General features: G+C 44.4%; 1 protein-coding gene across 2 annotated transcripts; it reads left to right on the forward strand.

Moving 5' to 3' along the window:
* On the forward strand, window positions 2-13163 carry METTL2A (methyltransferase like 2A). 2 transcript variants are annotated; one of them, XM_021377919.1, is made up of 9 exons: window positions 506-660; window positions 2184-2275; window positions 5604-5956; window positions 7306-7355; window positions 7818-7878; window positions 8700-8839; window positions 10666-10772; window positions 10979-11044; window positions 12391-13163. In XM_021377919.1, the coding sequence occupies exons 1-9, from the start codon at window positions 572-574 to the stop codon at window positions 12534-12536; spliced, it is 1104 nt and encodes a 367-aa protein (XP_021233594.1). In that variant the 5' UTR covers window positions 506-571; the 3' UTR covers window positions 12537-13163. The 2 variants fall into 2 exon arrangements, with proteins under 2 accessions (XP_021233593.1, XP_021233594.1); XM_021377918.1 differs by lacking the exon at window positions 2184-2275 and having other exon boundaries at window positions 2-660.

Genomic DNA, 21165 nt, shown 5'->3' on the forward strand with positions numbered 1-21165 from the left:
GGTGTTCAAAATGCGAAATAAAAGCTGGGAAAGGTGGGGTTGTTGTTTGTATCCTGCCAAGAGCAGGGACCGTCCCGCTCTGCTCTGTGGTGCAGCCTCACCTTGGGCACTGGGCGCAGGTTGCACACCACAGTTTAAGGACACAGAGCTCTGAGGTAGACCAGAGGAGGGCTACAGAGAGGCGAAGGGGCTGAGGTCTGTGACAGCGGCAAGGCCCGAGGGAACCGCACGGAGCTGTCAGGGGAGGGGCGGGTGGGGGTGAGGGAAGGCTCTGCCCCAGAGGGCGGTGGGCACGGCCCCGAGGTGCCGGAGCTCAGGGAGCGCTGGGACACCGCTTTCAGCCGTTGGATTCGCGTGGTACTGCGTGGAGCCGGGGTCGGACACTGATCCTTTCGGATCCCTCTCAGCTCGGGATGTTCTGCGATCCTCCAACGCTGAGGGAACAACCGCCGCTCCACACCCCACTTCCCTTCCCGCCGCTGCCGCCCCACGTGACGCCTCCGTCCCGCCCAGTCCCCTCTCGGGTCGGACTCGGGGCGCTACTTCCGCTTCCGGCGACGCCCGGCCCGTCATGGCGGCGCCCAGGGAGGCGGCGGAGCGGCGGCCCTTCGGGAGGCGCTTCCTCACCGACCCCGCCCGCCTCTTCCAGCATAACGCCTGGTGAGGGCGGCCGCGGTCTCCCCGCCCCCTCGGGGTCCTCACGTTCTCTTCCCCGCCCGCCCCGTGGTGCCTCTCCGCGCTTCTCAGGGCCTGGTGTGCTGTCCGCGGCCTGCGCTCCCCGAGCATCGCTCCTTGCCAGCCCTTCTCCGCGGCTTAAGACATCGTTCTCGTTTCTCTCTCTGCTCGGAGCGGTCGGGGACAGACGCGGGGGTGGGGCTGCAAGGGGGGCGGGATGGCCTCTAGGTGAGGAAGGACCCGGCCCTCCTCGGCCGCTGCTGGCAAGCGCTCGTCCCTTTGGTCCTGAGCCTACTTTGGTGGAGGTGGACAGGATGATGCAGGTGCCCTCCGTACGTCAGGACTCTCCTCAGTGCTGCACTGCTTGGTGGCAATCATTTTGTTGCTGTAGCCGATGAATTATCTGCTCTCAGAGGTTTACAACTCTTTTCCATCTGCATGCATGAGCATGCCATTTGATGCTGTGAGGTCATGCCAGGTGTTAGGGTGGAGCAGATCTTTGCTTGGAGAAAGCTGTATTTTTTTCAGAGAAGTTAAGTGCCCAAATTCTTGAATTTGCTGGGAACTGAAGGTATTTTGCATTTCTAAAGTAAAAATATCCACCTCAGGTCTCTGGCTGCTATGTTCTGTTGAAAACTGGCTGTGTTTAGTGGTAATAAAGCAATGTGTGCATGCATCAGCTTGTCATTCGTTTTGAGACTTGCAAAAACGTGTCCTCAACGGTATTTCCCTGCAGGAATTCCTAATAATGTAGCTTTTCAAACGCAACACTTAAGGCTTTGTTTTGCTAATTAATATCAAAAGGCTGATTTTTTTTCTGAGGCCAGAGTAGTTCTTCTTGATCCTTGTATTCTGCTTTTCATTCACTTGTTTTAAAGGAAAAAAAAGTTAAGTGAATCACTGTAATGACTGCACATCATTGTATGCGCATTTAAGTTATTAATAGGTTCTTAATGCTTATTTTTCTCATAATTGGATTTAATATAATACTTGGCCTTCCAAATAACCCTAGCTGCCTTTTTTCTTTTAACTTGAGGAACAGAATGTAGTTTCAAAGACAGCTAAATCACATGCCCGTTTTGGTGACCTGCTTAAGTGAAAGTATGCAGGTGCCAACCTGGCAGCTGTCTGCATAGGAATGGTGTTTTGTTCTCCATGTGAGAAAGGCAGCTCCTTTCCAAGGAGGTTTATTTGTGCTGAGTGGTTTTATAGTAAGGATTTAATTCCTCTCAACTTGGCTGACCATCAAACAGGTGAAAGGATTAAGGAACAGATTTGGTGTCTCTTGGAATCCCTTCCTGTTACGCCTTTTGAATGCTGCAACCGCAGCTCATTCAGAACTGGTGACTCTCCTTCCACGCTGGTAGCTGTTACATTGCTGCTGAGCTGGAATTGGAGACTGCAGAAAAGCTCCACAGCTGTCCATTTGGAGAGCTATCTAGACCTATTTCTCTCTGTCTTTGCCTTACAACTCTCAGCTGAGTAGTTCACCTTAATTTCTACAACAGGGATAATGTGGAATGGTCAGAAGAGCAGGAAGCCACTGCCAAGAGTAAAGTTCAAGAGAACAGCTCACAGCTATTGCCACAAGATAAACAAGGTACTTTTAGATGTTACTGTAATGTGTATGTCTTGACTTGTGTGTACAGGAGCAGGAGAGTCTGGTCAGAGTTATGTCTGCATCTTCATTTATTCATCCTTTCCTCCACCCTCTCCTAAATTATTCAAAATACATTACCTAGTACCTAGTGGGGAAAAAATGGCAGAGGAGGAATCTTTCTGTCCTAAGTTTACCTTTTTGTGACTGTTCCACCTTCCATCGAGGCTCATTCCACAGGAATAGAAGTGACCTTGGTTGGGAGGAGTCGTCTTGGCTTGAGATTCTTTGTTTATGTTGTGTGCACTGAAGTACTTGTTACTGTTTCCTGTCAACAAACTTCTTTCGGTGTAGAGCAATGGCTTCAATTTTACTGTTCAAACCTTAGCTTACAACACTTACTCTTTTGTTTGCTTGCAGCATGCAAGCACTTTTTTTAAGAGGATCTAATAAAGTAGTATCGGTATACAACTCTACCAAGCTTGCAGACAGCATGGTAATGATTAAATCTGAAGTGAAGGAAAATGGTTTTATCCTGATTGAAGTGTTACTCGTCAGAGAGGCAGAAAAGGGTTTCTCCGTTTTTTTTTATTTCTTCAACTTTGGCTTAAAGGATATTGATACATGCAAAAGACAGAGCTTACCTGAAATGGAATCAAGCTCAAGGTACCCAGCTCTCTTGTGAAGTTTCTTGGTTGAAGCTGTTCTGGGGTTGGTTAATATTGCATCTTTTCTCCACACATGTTAGATACCATCAAGTCCCTCAGATGATGGTGAAATGGTTTTCTGTTCTTTAGTATGATAAGATATTTGTTTGGTGATAATCTTGCTGTATCCTGCTGAGGTCTAGGATGGATCCACTCTTGTTCAAATTAAATTGAGTGTATCATCTGTAAGGCGATGCTGAACACTATTGGAGCTATTCAGACACTTCCCATATAGCTTCCAGTTGTGTTCACAATAGCAAATTTAATTATTCCAAAGAGTAATCCTCCTCATTTCTTGGATTCCCAGAAGTATCCAGCAGTTTCTATTGTGATACCCATTGTGCTGAGTACATTTTAAAATCTGGTTAACATTAAAGAGTGCTCTCTGTCATGCTTTGAGAACATATATACAAATATGAAATTGCAGAGAAATTTGATGTTAGAGCAGTTTGTCAGGTCTTTATGATGCATTTCCCAGAATGAACAATGGGGGCCAGGCAAATTTGGATGGCTGCTATTCAATAGGAACCATGTGGAGACAATGGGAATGCTGAAACATAGGGAAGTCAACCCAGCCTAACATGCCCGAGGGGTCTAGTATTTTGAGAATCAGAAATGTCCAAGCAGGAGAACAAAGACAGGCTATTGGTCATTATGGCTGTATTATTCTTTGGACATTTTGAGCTTTCGGAATTCATTCTGAAGAAGGAGAAAAGTTCTGTGTGCTATATAGAAGGCGTATCTGCTGGCTGGGAACAGGGAAAGAAGAGGAAGAGTTGCTTGGTTTTCTTTTGAAGCTCCGTAATTAGCCTCCATGCAAATCAGGGGATCTGTAATTCTCTTCCTGTCTTTTGTAAACAGTTGATTTTGTTTACAAATCTTCTGCAATGTGAAAGGGTGAGTATGGGCTTGTCTTGGGGGTGTCCTTACAAAATTGCGCAGAAAGGTCGGAAGACCTTATCAAGTCTCTGGAGGAATCAGACTCACATGCCGATGTTTTTATGAGCTAATACCACAGAAAGGATCTTGAAGCAAATATGATGCCAACTTTTCTGGCATAAGTTGTGCAGGAGTTCAGACTGAAATATTAGTATGGTCATTTTTAGCTTTAACCATTTTCCTTGCATGATCAGCTGGACCTTGGTTTCTTGTATTTGTTTTGCTACCAATCCTCTATTCCAGTGCTTTGAAAATGAACTTTAAATAAAGCTTCCACACATGTTAGGTGGGAGACAGCAACTCTTCAATAGCATCCAACAGAATTTCACAATAATTTAACACAGGAGCAGCAAAAATGTGGGTAATCCACAGTGACTGGCGTGGAGTATTGCCATGGTTTCTGAGGTAAACATCCTGTTTTGGTCAGAGCCTGTCGTGGCATCTTTAAGGATCAGCAGGAATCAAGACTTCGTATCTTTGTCAGCTGAAAGACTTTCCAACCCCCAGCAGCCTTGTGTACCCCTGCTGGTGCATGGAAGGAGTGACAGTTCAGGAAGGAGTGCACCAGAGACCCAATCAGTAACACTGGTTCTTCTGACATTAGCAGCCATTGACTGCCTCCTGTGCAAGTAATAATCTGACTCTGACGTGACCCCACTTACTTTGAGGTACAGTGAGATCGTGACACAAACTTGCTCTAGTCTAAAATTTTTTTCAGTTTGTTGTTTAAGGAAAAAGCTTAAAAGAAGAAAATCCTCATAGTCAAGGTGAAGAGATTATTTTTATACGTAGCTCTTTGTACTGCAGGGATAATTAAAAAGATGACTCTAATTTTATCAGATCATGGCTTCGTAAGTGTTCTTCTGATTCTCTGTAATATTTACCTTGCTACTGGATTGTATCTAGTAGGTGTGAAAACACTATTGGTTGCTGTTGAAGTTAATTCTTACCAACTTTGGTCTATCCACCTTAGCTCTGCACTATCACTTTGCTGATAGTGGTCTCTTATTTGATTTCTCTCTTTTGTTTTGTGTGGTGCTCTAACCTGCACAGAACCGTGAGGGGGGAAAAAAAAAGTGCTGCAGACTGGACTCCAAAAGTACTTGGGTAAAACATGATGTCCTGTAATCTTGGAGTATTGTGTAAATGCTAATTGAGCTTTACACTGGGCCAGTATAGTCGACTAATATTTCTGTTTCTCAGTTTGGAAAAAGTAGTAGTGTGTCAGACTTCAGCTCCGGGCACTTGTTGCAGAATTCCTTAGGAGTTTTAAGTGTTTCACTTCGTGTCATGGGGCTCCAAATGAGTGACTCCTGTGAACTGAGGAGGTTGGTGTTAGAAATGGAAGTAAAACCTGGATTTCTTCATTCCAGTCTCCTTCCAAGAGGCCTTTTCTGTTACCAACTTCCTTTAAATCCTTCATTTAAATCCTACCAAAAGACCTTCTCTTCTCTTTCCCTTTTTTTTTTTTTTTTTTTAATTCCTAACAAAGTGACAGTAGGGAGGCGGGTTGAGAGTTCATGCGAGATGGCCCAACTTAAATCAAGGTGATTTTCAATCAATAATCGTACTTATTAAAGCAGATTACTGAGTAGATGTCTGCGGTGATCCCTGACTGTCTGAGCTGATTAAACTCTGACACCTTCTGATTTGACTGCTGGTGGTGTTTTTGTTTGTGTTTACAGAGGAATATGAGGTGAATGCTAAGAGATACTGGGATGACTTTTATAAAATCCATGAAAATGGCTTCTTCAAGGACAGGCATTGGCTGTTCACTGAATTTCCTGAGCTGGCACCAAATAGGAACCCAAGTCAAAATGGGGATTCTGTGCGTGAATTTAGCAACAGAGAAGTATCCAAAAATGAAGGGCTGGGAAGCTGTGAAAATGGACATTGCACATTAGAAACCAGAGCAGAGAATCAGTTAAACCTGATAAAAAGCAGTCCTACGTTCTGTACAGAAGAGCTGGCTCCACAGAAGCTGAAACAGAGTAATGAAGATTACCCAGGGTCCTCTGCATCTTACCGTATACTAGAGGTAATGGCATAAAACAATGAATCACACATTGAATGGTTTCTTGTATCAGTGTTTGTGTGGCTGGGTGATGGATGTAAAACTATGTATCATAGGAAACAACAAGTGAATGGGAAGATCAACTTGCATCAGTAAAAAGAGAGGGCAAGTTCAAACAGTTGAGACTCTTGGTTCAGACTGTATACAGAGAGCACAAGGACAAGGTTGACAAGGTTTCAAGTTTAAAATAAAAACTCTAACTTTCTGACATTGAAACAAGCATTGCAATGTCTTCTTTTCTGTAAGAAGTTGATTCTTTTATTTGTCTGTGTAAATCCTTCCCTTATCTTTTATGGTTTTGATGTTTGTGCTGATTCTTGTTTGTCCTGGGAGGCGTGAAATGAAATAATGAAACCAGGAATGTAGAGATGCTGTTTGTTTAGGACCTTATGTTCCATCTAATAATGGGAAATCTCAGTTAATATGAGGAATCATGCTTGTCTGGGTCAAATTTCTAGTACTTAGAAATATTAGGCTCCTGACAGCTTGTAAATACCTTTTGCTCTGCCTCCTCTAGTTTGTTCAGGATAGATATCACCATTTTTGTTGAGTACTCCTGTTCTGTAGAAACTCTGCCCTTCTAGGGAGAATCAATATAAAGAGTCCTTTAGATTTACATTTAATTTGAGCCTGTGAGACTTCCTCAGACTAATGTTCTTGGGACGTGGTGGCTTTCCTGTCTCACCTGAATATTCTCAGTGCCATATGTCACTGTGTGCCCTTCGTGGTTTTTTTTTCTTCTCAGACTTCCTATTTTACTGATTCTTTAGACATTCAGGGACAAGTTTCCCAAACCCAGTTGTGTGAGACCTCAAATGGGACTTTGAATGGGAACAGACATAAGAAATAACGAGGTAGAATCACTGTAGGCCTAATTGTAACTTGAGGGAGAGCCATCTAGTGAGGGTAACTCTGAAACAGCAGGATGTAATTATAGTAAAGAAAAACTTCTTTCTCTGTTGCTTTGAATTTCTGTGGAAGAGAATGTTACTAATCTATGTTTTTTTCCAGTGCTTCAGTGACTCATACATACTGGTTGTTATGCTTGGGATTCCAGCAGTGACAATATACAGTTTGTTAGTAAGATTTCTAGAAAAACTGACTGGTTTCCCACAGTGTATGTAAGCCTGCTCCTCAGAGCTGAGCACATTCAGATCTTGCAGTGATGTTTGCAAATGGTCGTTGCTGTGCTCTTTTCTTACTTATGAGATGCACTTTGTTCCGTGGCTGTGGAGAGTTAATTTGAAATTAGCTGCACGGGATGTGTTGAAGGAATAATTTTCATTCTGTGCACATCTGTTTTGTTTGTGCAGGTTGGCTGTGGTGCTGGAAATACAGTCTTCCCAATTTTACAAACCAACAAGTAAGTAATTCTCATTGGGTTTTTACTTGCAGGATAAACCAGCCTCTGAAAAACAATAGGAAAACTGTTGCATATTTTCTTATTTTAGACAATCTCATGTTGAATGGCCAGATGTAACTGACAAATTATACGAGTCTTCAAGTAATTCTGTTTTGAGCCTGGAAGTCTTTGGTCTTAAAATGCAAACATACATGTCCTGTTCTAAAGCATTTTCATCCAGGCTTTAGTATCTCTCCTTCTACTGAAGGAGAAGTGAGTGATCAGTTCCATGTGAGAATAACTGGGACATAAAAGAGCAAAGTGATATGCCAGATTTTGCACAGCAAATAAGAGACAGACTGACTGAGTCTAAAGGCCAGGATTTCTGACTCTCAGTTTCGTGCTCTGTGCATTTGATACACTTCTGTAATTCCTATGGAACACCTTTCTGTATGTGATGATAGTGTCTTTTATTGATTTCAGTGACCCAGGCCTTTTTGTTTATTGCTGTGATTTTTCTACAACGGCCGTGGATCTTGTCCAGGTAAACTCAACAGTGACTTATGAAGGTAGGAAGTACATGGTGCCAATTGCACGCTAACATAAATGTATCATAGCAGCCACCAGCTGTGTAGCTCTTCTGGCAGCTTTCTGTTTTAGCTAGCCCTGATGCTGACCATTGCACTGGTAAATCAGGAAAAAGAGCCACCAAAGACTGTAGAAATAAGGGAAGCAAGAGTTCTCAAAACATCACGTTGGCAGCAGACAAGTCAGCTAGGTTTCCTTTCCCCTGTGGTTGGCAGCATTTTTTTTTTTAATTCAATGTTCTTTTAGTTGAGTAACTGCTGAACCTTGAAAATGTTCAGGCTATTTTTTAACAGCAACTAAAGTCATGTTTGGTTTGTGTGTGCATTATTATTACTGAAGTTCTGCGAGTGTGGTATGAGTGCTTCTGCACAGACAGCTGAGGACAGGTACTGTTGTCTGTGGAGCAAAAGAATGGAATTTAGTCAAAGGACAAACACTGCTAACAAATTTCAGGTCAGAACAGAGCTGGGGAATGAGTCTGTGAAGTATCAACTGTAATCAGTCATTTCCTGAGATGAAATGGGGAGCACAGCAGCAAATCCAGCAGGCCATTTCATCTTCTAAGCTGACACAAGTACTGCTTATAAGAGTTACCACAACTCGTAGCAACAGCTTTAGAAAATTAAATGACTTCTAGAAAACTACTTGTGATTTTATGAGTGTAACTTTAGGGAGCTAGGTTTGATGTTTGGGGTATTGGGAGCAGCTAGCTTTTTGAAATGAAACGTAGACTACTAATGTCTGCTAATGCTCTAATCTCTCTCCCCTTAAATACAGAGCAATGTGGAATATGATTCTTCTCGCTGCTTTGCATTTGTCCATGACCTCTGCAATGACCAAAGTCCTTTCCCAATGCCAGATGAAAGCCTTGACATTGTCATTCTCATCTTTGTCCTCTCAGCGATTCTCCCAGAGAAGTAAGTTTTAAAAATTCCTTCTGGGTCCAAAGAAAATACACCTAGAACTGGGGGTCTTTATTAGGGAAACATAAAAAGAGCAGAGGCAAAGAAAAATCTTTAGTTGTTGAAGCATTGCTGGTGGCAAGTGGGAAATACTTGTCATGCTGTTGTACCTTCTTCCATTTCATCCAGTTTAGCTAAGGCTTCTTAGTAATCTGTTGAAGTTATACTATCATAACCTACTTCACAGACTTAAAATTCCCTGGCTGTCTCTCTGTAATCTTAATGTGTCTCAAGTTCTTCATCTCCACAGCTTTACTACTTCATCTCTACAGTTTTACAGTGATGTCAAGGACTAGAACAGCCTGCATTACTGATGTATTTTGAAGGTTGCACCTCTTTTGTACGCACCACCTTGTGATGTCAGGAATATCAAGAAGACTCTTCTATTTCGTTCAGTTGTTGCCAAATGATCCCATACCAAAATTACCCAAAAAAGCAATTAGACTGACTGATAAATAACCTCACTGTACTCCTTAATGTTGCTGCATGAGGTCTCCCCAGATCTTTACGTTAAGGAGACTGGTAGCTTTCTATGTAATGAATTACGTAGTTTAATCGCTTGCTTGATAATACAGTGATCTGTGTACCGTGCCATCCATACCTTTATGTAGATTAATCAACAAGTGAATAAGGAAATATTTAATGATTTGACCACCTTTGTTATAAAAGTGGTGCAGATAGGCTGTTGGTTGTTAAATAGCTGAATTGTTGTTTGTATGAACTCTGCAAGAGCAGGAAAGAGAGAGAATCTTGTTAAATGGAACATGCCTACCTGCAGCAGAATATATAGGAGATGTTTGGTGGGTAGAGACAGACAATGAATAATGGGAAAATACTCCTTTGATTGCTTAGCAATACTTAAAGATTAGGCTGATGGAGCTGAACCTGCAGTGGAATATATGGAGATAAAACTAGTAGAGCCAAGTGCAAAAGTTGTCAGAAAGTTTTTGGGTGTTAATGTGTGTCACAGCTTCTCTAGATATGTGTAAAGCTTCAAAGTAGATTCCTTTACATCAAGGAAAATTGAAGCTTATTCTGTGACCGATCAGTTTTCCCTTAAGCCTCTGGAAGTGGAATTTGCAGGTACTTTGTTTTAGCAAATTCTGTTACGGGATAGGTGTAATTTTGAAGTGCTCAGTGGCTGTAGTTGTAGTCTTGCCGTGGTCACAGCTGCTTCTCTGTTCTGAACACCAGCCACACCAAGCAGTCAGCACTCATTTTTGGAGGTACCCTTCTGGACCATTAGGTTTCAAGTCTAGATGGATTTCTCATATGCGAGGTGGTGCAAAGGAAAGGGTCAGGTTCAGAAAACTGTTTAGAAAAGTACTGTGATCTCAGTGTGACACTGTGCTATGACCTAGCAGAATGGAATAACTGAGATGCAAATAAATGACTTAAATATTTTTGTTCTCCCTTTGTTACTCCCTTTGGTTTTATTTTGCAGCATTTTTTTCTTCAAATTCATTTTTTGTTTTACCGAAACCAGTGGAGCTATTTTTGTAATTACGAAGAGAGAGCAATTAATCTGTGCTGTGGCAGGCTAAGCTAAAGAAGGAGAGGGGAAAAAAAAGCAGAATTGGCAACTGTCAGAAAAAAAAGGTGGCCAGGTAAAATCAACCCACCCAAGTCTGACAGAGCTCAGCAGATTTTAGGTTCTGGTAGCTTTCTATATGAAGTTGTAACATACATGAAACTTCATACCTTTCTTTTAGGAAAGTAGGCTAGATCAACAGGCTTGATTTTGCAGACTGCTGAGTACTCCCATTTTGTTCTTTCCTCAGGATGCAGCGCGTCATTAACAAACTGAGTCGCCTTCTGAAACCAGGAGGAATGATTTTGTTACGAGATTACGGCCGTTATGACCTAGCCCAGCTTCGGTTCAAGAAAGGTATTTTCATTTCCCATTGGGAGCCTTTACAGCTCACTAATAGATTATGCTTCTCTGGAGTAGTGCCTGCCCTGTTTGAGAGGCAGCTCATTAATTCCTCTTAAGCACAATGTGTGCTGGGAGGAGAAGTGCCTCTGTCTTCATAAGCAGCAGTTGTTTATTTTTAAATGATAGCTGGTAACTGTTTAAATCCTTCTTGCCCTTAGGTCAGTGTCTGTCTGATAACTTCTATGTGAGAGGTGATGGCACCAGAGTCTACTTCTTCACCCAAGGTAGGAGGCTAGAAAACACGTCCTCACGTCTTTTTGTCCCTGTGCACCAAAGTTTTGTCGCTAGCTCTTTCCAGCCAGTCTTTCTTGGAGCAGTGTGAAATATGAAGTGTCTCCCAATCGCACAGGGACCTGGGCCTGTCAGTTACTGATGTGAATGTGCATGGTGAATTCCTAAGTGGAAAATCTCTTTAGGTTAAGACTGGCATGTACGCTACACTGAGAGGAATGGAAGTGGAGTTCTCTTGAATCTCGTTGCCTGAGGAGTATGTAGTGAGATGAACACAACTGGAGGGAACGTCTCTTAACTTTACTGTTCTCACACAATGGAATAAGAGGAGCGTGGTTCAGTATTGAGCTGAGGCAGGCTCCTTAGTTCAGTTGCTGCTTTGTATTCAGCAGGAGTTGAACTTCTCTCTCCTTATCACCAGTTGCACCCCCCAGTCACTTCCACTGCATAGTCTGTTTTAGAGCACTGGCTCAACTGCAGTGAACTGTTCTGCTCCCCACTGCACAAGTCTCGTTTGTCACAACAAAATTAATGCTCAGTGCGTGTTTGGCAAATGCTTTACTATGGCAAGCATCTGATAAAAGAGCACAAGCTGGGACCTGTTAGCTCTTTTCCACAGGAGCTCCATACCAATCACATGCTCCCAAGCTGCAATTGAATGAGCTCTGTGCTGCTCAGCAGGACTCAGACTGACTTTGCCCAGGGCCACTGCACTGGGGCACTATGATACTTATTTGCTTGGTCAGGAATACTTACCAGTTTAAGTGTTGTGGCCTTGAGGGCTCTTAGTGCTTTGATTGGGCCCCAACTGGGTGTGGTTTTTTTCCGAGATTTTTTTCCCAAACATAACTGTAATGAATCCAGTTCCCCTCCAGCCTATACAGCAAAGATCTTATTGCCACCATTTTAAAAGCACAGGTCTGATATCTGATCCGGTTCTTTGCTCTTGCTGACTCTGAAATCGCTGTGAAGAGATGGGGGAGGGGTAAGGAATGGATCTGTCCCTACTCACTAGAAGATGATCCCTTAATTTGTTACTAGAGGCAATACCAATGTCTGGAACTACTGTTGTTTTCATCAACACTCTGTAACTCCAGCTGTCCTCACAATACTTCTTTCATTCCTTTGCAGAAGGCAAATTCAAAGGAAACTTATGAGACTGTAGTCTTATTTCCCCTATAACACAGTGGTTAAGTCCTGTCTGATCTTTGCATTTCCCTGCCAGACAGAGACCACGAGTTTCCGCTGGCCCATCTTTCAACCTGTTTAGCCCTCAGTGTGAGCAGATACCAGTTAAATGAATGCCGTAGCATCCTTCTCTTCTTCTCTCTGCTTCCAGATGAATTAGATGATCTCTTCACAAGAGCTGGCCTGGAGAAAATACAGAATCTGGTTGATCGGCGACTGCAAGTGAACCGTGGGAAGCAAATGACAATGTATCGAGTATGGATCCAGTGCAAATACCAAAAGCCTTCTGCTCCCTAGCTGTGAGGAAGCAGGGTGTGCTTCGTCAGATTTTATCCTCTTCGTGGTCATTTGCAGTCTCCTCCTGGTGAGATGTATTGTTAGGGAAGTCAGCGTGCACAGAACCTCAGTGCCTTTTATAATGCCTAGCAACACCTCAGATGTTTGCGAAGGACAAATGGTCTAGGAGGAGACCAACCACTGTTTTAGGTGTCTTGCTACTGGGCTGGGTTTTTAAAGTTATTTATAGTTTTAACAACTTAAGAAATAGTCATGCTAAGAGCAGCTGAGCAAGTTGAGTAGCAAGTCACTCTTACTGTGGATTTTTACATGGAACAAGATCTTCAACCCTGTCTCTGTGTTGTGTACTCTTGTTTTTTGTTCCCAAGACACAATTGGTAAGTCTGATTTCCTTTGCAGCTGGTCACTAGGTATAAGATGGATCCCTTTGCCAACTTATCTCAAGTGTGCACCATTGGCTGAAGAGCGGTTTGTGCTGTACGTAGCATGTGTATTTTGTTATCTGGACACCAGTGTTTGTAGTTCACAATTGCATAAGAATAACCGTCAACTATAAGGACACATAGATGATGAAATAACTGCTCTCTTGAAATGGAGGAGAAAGAGTAAAAAGATGAGGAAGTGTCATTGCAGTATTTGAAGAGTCTGCGGGAGTTTTCAAGGAGCATCCCAGTTTGTGAAGTAGTGGAAAGGGCATGCTCTTTGCTAGCTGATGTGGTAGCACAATCAGTTCATATCTTCCACATCACTATGTCACCACAGTTATTGGATTGTCTTCTAATGCAGGCTTCCTGGATCACAACGTTTCAGCCCTTACTGTGGAATCGAAGAGCTGCGAAGAGAATGCTTTTTCAATTTGTTATAGTATACAGTATCTGAAGAATTCTCTTCCCAGTTATTTTTTTCTAAAATGCCAGGAGACTTTGCAGCATTTCCAAATGACATAGAAGATGAGGCTTGAAGCAGTTGTTTTTGGAAGAAAAAAAAATAGAAATTGTTTTGCTTCCCAGCAATTTTGGGGCCTTTTATGCTTCTCTATTTCCTGTCCTTTCTTGTAAAGGCAACTCAAAAATCATACCTTGCTACTGACCTGCCCTTGATAGATCTTCAGTAGGGTGCAGGAGTCAAAACATGGATGCACCAATGCTTGGGAGGAACACATGTTCTTTAACTCTCCCAATCCTGCCAGTCTGTGGGCTTGAAATGCTGAAAGAAACCATAGTATTAAAGGCAAGAGTAAATTCCCCTTCCATCCCTCCCACTTGCCTCTAACATATTTATCTTTTGTTGGCCACGAGCCTGACCCAACCCAGAAGCTATGCAGCCACTGTTACGTTTTTGTGCTAGGCCTCCAAAGCCTCATCCCCAGCAAGGTTGGGACGGGAGGGAAAGTCTATGCAAACTGCTATTCGAGGACCTCAGGAGCTGAGCAACTCCATGTCTCCTTGTCTTACCCAGGCAAAGAGTCAGGCTTAGCAAAAGAAGTGCAGTGAGGGTTTGACGTGATGTGACTCATGTAACCAGCTCTGTTGCTTTCTGTGAAACACCTCCCGTGTGTTACTGGTGCCTTAGGCAGTTCCCTGGGGTCCTTTCCCTCTTGGTCCCTGAAGGGGAGACCACCTCCTGGGATATCTTTAACTCCCTGGAAGAAAAATTACTGAATGGGGTAAACAAGCAGCTTAATTAGTGTGAATTAAAGTAGTTCGAGAAATGCCTTATTAATCATCCAGGGGCTTGTAAGCAGCACAGGAAAATGTTTTTAATTACAAACAGGATTTAGTTAAAGTTGATGGACTCCCCTTTAAGCTCAAACTCCTGAAAGGGAAGAAATGAAAATAGTAATTTATTTCTTTCTACTTTGAAGGCTACATCCCAGTTGTCTGCCTGGTTTTGACTTGGGCTTCATGCAAAAACTTGCAGCCCTGTGAGCCTGCAGCCATTCAAGTGGCTCTGCACCTTTCTCAACGTCCTTCATTCTGCTGTAATCTTCAAGCAGTCACTGCATATAAACCATGCTGGGCCAGTGTGCTTTTTGTGTTTCCAGTCTTTTTGGTGCTGTTCAGAGAGCAGCAAGTTAATGGCCTCGAGTTGAGCCAGGCTTCCTACAGGCAGATACCATCTGAGCTTCCTTCTTTAATGTCTGTCAGCTCCCGTTCTCTCTGAAGCTGCAATGTTCCTGCAACTCCAGGCCTTGCCTCCCACACCGCTCTGCTCAGGTACCTTGGTCCTGACTTGCAGCAGCTTCTGCCATTCCCACTTTGAGCCTGCTGAGCAGGCTGGGTTGCACAATGTATTTCTAGCGTGCACGAAGATTTCTTGAGTTTACTTTCACTACACTTCACGACTTTTTTTTTTTCTAAGCAGTGTGACATTAATTTTAAAGCAATTCTGAACGCATCTGCTCAAGTTTTGTTCCCAGTGTTCCAGCCTTGTGGTCTGTAGCTGATAGGCATTGCCAGTATAGTTCGTCAAACCTCCCAGGCAGAAGAGATGATTTCATAGCTCTTCAGAGGCACTGCCCCTGTGATTCTGGAGCCAGACATTGTTGCACTTCAGAAAATCTGGTCCTGGCTCTTGCCAGAGGATGGTGGGTTTCCTTGGAGGTTTGTAGATTGTTTTGGCTGGAAGGGAATCGTATCATCACCGATTCTGACCCTCTGCATAACCCTTTCATGTAGGGATTGTGGCATCAAGCCCATGAGTTGGGCTGAGCCTGGAAAAATCCTTCAGAAGGGCTTTCAATCTGGCTGCAATGCCAAGGGTTCCAGCAACTAGCAAGGAACACTTTGCCTCCCTAGGTTCGTATTTCCACCCAGGGCATCCAGATTTCACGGGTGAGCTCTGGAACCTGGGAGGCAGGAGGGGAACAAGACAAAGAGAACAGGAAGCTGAGGTGATATTCTCACTTCAAAAATCAATAAATTGTACATTCCAGTGAACGTTATAGAGCTTTCTCATGACCTTCCTGACAGCACAGGGATGCAGGAAGCAGCAATCGCCCTAAATGATTTTTATGGCTACAACGAGTAATCACCAAATGCTTCTGAGACTGGACACAATTGTCTTCTCTCCCAAACGTTTTGGCTCCGCCTCCTCAGGGTATGTCACCACCATTTCTGGTTGTGTAGTTACTTGCAGAGCTCCAGGATAAACGAAAACTGATTGTTTTCAATAATAGAGGTGTGAGTAGAAGTAACCTCCATGCATGCCTGTGGCTTTTGTCACTGCATTGTAACCAAAGCTGAGTGAGCTTCCTTTGTTTTCAGCACTGGGATGAGCCTCTGGCTGGTTTGCATTCAGATTCCCTACAGGAATCACAGAACCAAACAACTCAACTGTTTTTCCTGAGCACAAATGAGATGCACAGGTTTTAGTGTCTGGAAGTGAGGGTGCTAATGGAGATGAGACAGCAGGAGTCACCTTATTGAGGGATTTGGTGAGCATCCCTCCATCTCTGTAAAGATAGATGGAGGGAAACCGAGTCATGCAGGGATGGGAGATCTCTTCTTTGTTCTTGTCAGCCAACTGACCTTATTTGTCAATCTGAGCAGTGCAACTGCTTTTGGTCTGGTGCCATGTTACAGAAAAATCGCTCCAGAAGAGAAGCATGTTCAGGAAATGGGAGAATGTGTCGAATGCCCAGGATCACTTTTGCTGTTGTAGCTATTCATCCTCCCAGACAGGGGTGTGTGCTCGGCACACATCTTTTTGTACAGCTATCTGTAGGATTCTCACTCTGTGGTGGTGTCACATATGCTTTCAGGGCATGACAGAAATTATTAGAAGTGTAGGGAGGAGGGATGAGTTTTTGGAGGAGTCTCCTGTGAAGCATGGTGCTCTAAAAGGAGAGGAATTGTCAGTTCTGTGCTTAATCAGCAAAGCTCTGAAGTTTGTCCTTAACTCCTGCTGAAGGCAGTTAAGTTCCTGTGCTTAACTGCCTTGCAGAATGGGAGCTTGTATTGCAGAGAAAGTGGGACACACGGCAGGAAATTACCTGTGCAGGCAACAGAGAGTGCTAATTTGAATTAAGTGAAATGCAGCTACCTCTGTTATGGAGAGCTTAAGCTGGAGCACAGGCAGGGAGAGACAAGCTCAGCCTCGTGCCCAGAAGTGATGCGATGTGGCTGGGGATGTTGTCTCTCAGAGGGCTTTTACTTTTGAAAATAGGGTCTTTGACCCCCGCACAGATGTGACAACAGTTGGATGAGCGGGACCTGGTTGTGGTAGGAAAGCATCAATGGGAGAGATCGCTAGCACGTGTCTGGAGCTGCCAGCCTGGTTGGTTCATGGCTGTTTCCAGGAAGAAAGAACATCCTGGTGAGATTTGGACCCTGCTGCCCTGACTCATTCTATGCAGAAACCCCAGTGTTTTCACTGCAAGCAGCAACACGGAACATGTGAGCAGCAGCTTGATTTGGGGGAGGAGAGCTAGCATGACTGCTGTATTCAGGTTGTTTTAATGCTTTGTAGTCCAAAGGACTCTTGTAGCTCTCAGGTTTTGATTTTATTTGGGGGCCGGTATGCAATTTGAAGCCAATCCTCTGGCTTGTGAAACTTCCTTTCAGCTGATGTGAAATAGAAAGTTGCTGTTTGCAGTCCTGGGTTGTGGGGGTCAGGCTCACACCCCTGTGCATGAGGCATACCAGGAGATCTTCTGTACAGCTGGAAGTGGAGGGGTGCCCCATGTCACCCTACTCCAGGGGGTATTGGATGTGCCTTTCCTCATTTAGAGGAAGAAATGGCTGATTTCCCCTCAGACTGCTACTTTATCCAAGCACGAGATGCTGTCCTTGGTCCCCTTCATCAAGGCAGAGCCACTTAGGCAGATACACTTCACTACAGTCTTTAATTAAACAGTTGTGCATTTTTTTTTTCTGTATTCACCACCAAGGGTGGATATGAAGAGGTCGATCGAGGTTGCATGGGAAACTAAATGTAGCTTTTCCTTAACTTCAAGAGACTTCTTCCCTACCGAGACAGCCCTTGTTGTGAAGGTTGGCTTGTATTTACACACGTTCGCATAGAGGCTGAATATACCTACAGGAATCTGCATGCAGTAACTCCAGCTTTACAATGGGATGTTGATTTAATTTTCCTCTTACACAAATCTGAGAGCGGTTTGTTTAATGGAGGCTTTCAGAAAGCCCTGTAAGGTAGGGCGTTATTATGGCTGTTTCAAGCAGGAGGAAGAGAAGCAGAGGACAAATCCTGCCGAGAAGAATATTCTCCTGTATTCCAGGAAGTAGCAGTGAATGAGGAGGGGGAAAGGTGTGCTGGCACGTAAAGGAAAATCACACCATTTCAGGCACGTGCAGAACAAGCAGTGGTTTTCACCGGTGCCATGTGCTTTGGGGAAGCGAACTTGATCGTGGAGGTATTCATTTCCTACCTGAGAGTTTTGGCTGGGCTCGGCAGGGCCGTGTGCTTCCTCCAGGCAGGCAGGACACGCGCTGCCTTGGCTCGGGCACTGCTCTGTGGTTGTGCTCGGTTTGCTGCAAGCGTGGAGATTTGTGCGACCTGGATGCTTTCCGACTGGGTTCAGGTATCAAAGCCTCCCTAATGGGATACCTGAAGGTGTAGACAGAGGGAGGGGCAGGAACAACCTCCGAGATAAACTCCATTGTGTGGGAGGGTGGAGGCTCCGAATGGCCTCAGGAAGGAGTCAGGTGATGGCATGTTATCTTGGAGCAGCTTTCTCCCCGTCTGATGAAAACGAGAAGAGACCCTTTTAACTTTCCTAGCGAGAGAAAGGCTGTGCTGGATCCTTACTACGCACTAGAGAATCCACACAGGGGTGAGCTGTTTTGAGTGCCCTAAGTCTAACAAGCTCTCCAGCTGCAGCTCATGCCTTGCTGGTAGGACAACCTGCTCTGCAGGCAGGGCTTGGCCTCTTCTGGATGTGATGCCTCGAGGTGAGATCATCCCCGGGTGCTAAATCTGTAAGAAACCTGTTGAGTGAACTGATTTTGTTTTTTCCATCTCAACAGCTGTAAAATTTCCAGATTCGAGATCACCGATGACAGCTTTCATGTTTTAAAGGTTGAGGCAATTTGGTGCTTTCCTCAGGTCCTGGATTCCTGCTATCACGGAGGAATCTCAGCTCTCCTTTTTCTGTGTGCTATGTTATGTCAGTACATTCCTACACCTCACAGCTGTACAGAAACGCGAGGAAAAATGCAGTTAGAATCTTTTACAAGCCTGGAAAGCAAAGGCAAAGCACTGATAACACGAAGAAAGATAACGACCTTGTGCTATTTTATCTGTTCAAAATTCATGACAAAGAACTTGTTACACGCTGCGTTACAGTATCTCTAAAATCTTAGCAGGTTTTTGCCAAATCTAACGTTGGTTCGCAGCAAAGCAGCCATGCAAAGGTTTTGCTCTCCTTTTGCTAAGCACGGTGCTGGCTGGAGGCTGCTCAAGTGGAATTTCAGTGACAAAATGGCTGCGGCAGCCGAGTAGTTCTTCCAAACCGTGCTAGAAGCGCAACATGCCAAAGATATTGCTGACATCCAGGGAGCAAAAATGGGAGTGCTGCCACGAGGGATGCAGCAGGAAGCGTTGCCGCTGGCTGATGGCAGACCTGGAGAGCAGGATGCTGTACGGGAGGGATCTGGCACAGATGAGGGTGTAGGAGGGCTGGCTTGCCCCCACGAATGAGATAATATTTGGTCAGCCCTGTACGTCCTGCATTGCTCATAACCACCCTGCCCGCCAGCTTTTGAAGCAGCTCCTCTGAAAGGAGCGAGGCTGCAGCCTCTCACATGGAAACAGGGGAGAAGTGAGGAGTGTTGGCGTGCCACGCGGGTTTATTGCATGAAGAATGGAAGGTTTATGGCATGAGAACTCTTAGAGATCCAAGTGCTCCAAATCCACGGAATACTGTGGGGAAAATTGCCTTGAGATAAGAGAATTTTGTTTTCCTATTGTTTTGTTATTATTGTTTTATATGTTTTTAAAAGTAATATCTTAATGTTAGACACTAGAATTTTGAATATAATCAGAAATTTTCTTACACAAAGTGTTAACGCTTTTACACATCCCAGCCACTTTGTATTACAAAACCTTTCCCTGCTCAAAGTCACAAGCAGCTCTTTCCTTGCAAGCACATTCCAAGAAGTTAAGTTTTTCTTCTTTAGAAAACAGGTTTTGTTTTTGTTTTTTAAAAAAGCCCACCTTGTCTCTGCTGTGAGCCCAAATCTGGGGTATTAAGTCCTATGGGAAAGAATGCGGTAACAAAGAGCGCAGCTGAACTGTGTCTTATCATCAATAAATCCATTTGTACATTGGAGCCCACTGCTGTGCCAGGGCACAAGGGCTTGGGAGCTCTGGCACTGCTAAGAAGGGAAATCCCACGTGGGGATGGATGGTGCACCCCTGTTCCGAGCGGTGTTGTGATGGAGTACGGGAGGAAAACCTCCAGGATCTGTGACTTAGAGGCTGATTGGGAAATGTCTGCTCACTTGCTTCCTGTAGGGGCTGTCTGATAAGCTCGTCTGTCCCTTGTACCTACCGGGCACTTTGCTGACAGCACGCAATGCTCTTTGAGGAATTCTCTAGAATCTGGTTTCTCGTTGATTCCTTTCCCCTCCACAGCACAGAATAGCGAGCTGCCTTCTCCTAAGGGAGCTGTTTGAAGAGGCATCTTGAAGAGGAGCTGTGGGCGTTAGATGGAAGGCAATTTGGGGAGGACAGCATGAGGGTCTGCAGCAGTGATGCAGCTCTACAATGCATACCCCAGCTCTTTTGGCAAGGCAGAGGAATGAGGCAAGCTCCAAGAGGATGGTGTAACCTCAGCTTATTGCATTCCTTATCAGAAGTAACCACCCACAGCTCCGATCGTATTGGAGAAAACGTTTGTCTTTGAAATAAGTGCTCCAGGTGTCCAGGAGTCTTCAAGCTCCCAGGGTCCTCACCAAAGTGACCCCCATCTCCCCCAGAATACAAAGATGGGGACAGCACCATGGATTCAGGGGTGCAGCATCTGGTTCCTGTTCAGCGCTCCGACATCACGAACCATTCCCTTCAAAGCTCATCCCATAGGCGCAGTGATGGGTCCAGGAGAACCGCGGGTGCCAGGATCCCTTCCTGGGTCCGACAGCCCCCGGAGCCTCCCCTCCCTCCACCCAAAGTCCAAGAGAAACACGCCAATGAAATTTATACGTCCTTCGAACCACGCTAACTGCAAACGGTGCTAATTAGCGCTCCCCTTAAATGGCTGTGATTAGTTTAGCAGCTGATGGTATGTTTACTCTAGAATGTCGTTTTTTCTTTTTGTTTGGTTGTTTTTTTTGGGGGGGTGGGGAGGGGGCGGTGAGGGGAAGAAAAGAAGGAAACTGAGAAAAGCGGGTTATTTATTTATTTATTTATTTATTTATTTATTTATTTAACAAATTCCTGCCGCTGGCCGTGCCGAAAACGTGAATCACGCAGCGGGAGCTGAAACTTGGAGTGGCTCTTCTACCGAGGGAAAAAAAAAAAAAAAAAAAAGAAAACAGATTAAAGTACAGGAAACACAGCTTGCGAGATGAGGCAGGCGCCTCGGAAAGCCATTTGCAACGCGAAGTTAACGAACAACGCCGGGCTCGGAGCACGATAAATCACCGAGTTCAAAATAACAGAGCTTCCC

Source organism: Numida meleagris, chromosome 26, assembly GCF_002078875.1.
Source record: "Numida meleagris isolate 19003 breed g44 Domestic line chromosome 26, NumMel1.0, whole genome shotgun sequence".
Taxonomy (NCBI): domain Eukaryota; kingdom Metazoa; phylum Chordata; class Aves; order Galliformes; family Numididae; genus Numida; species Numida meleagris.

Coding starts and splice junctions, on each gene's coding strand:
- METTL2A (XM_021377918.1), top strand. CDS start 414: ATGTTCTGCGATCCTCCAACGCTGAGGGAACAACCGCCGCTCCACACC. Junction 7,356..7,817: donor CCAATTTTACAAACCAACAA/GTAAGTAATTCT, acceptor TATTGATTTCAG/TGACCCAGGCCTTTTTGTTT. Junction 11,045..12,390: donor AGTCTACTTCTTCACCCAAG/GTAGGAGGCTAG, acceptor CTCTGCTTCCAG/ATGAATTAGATGATCTCTTC.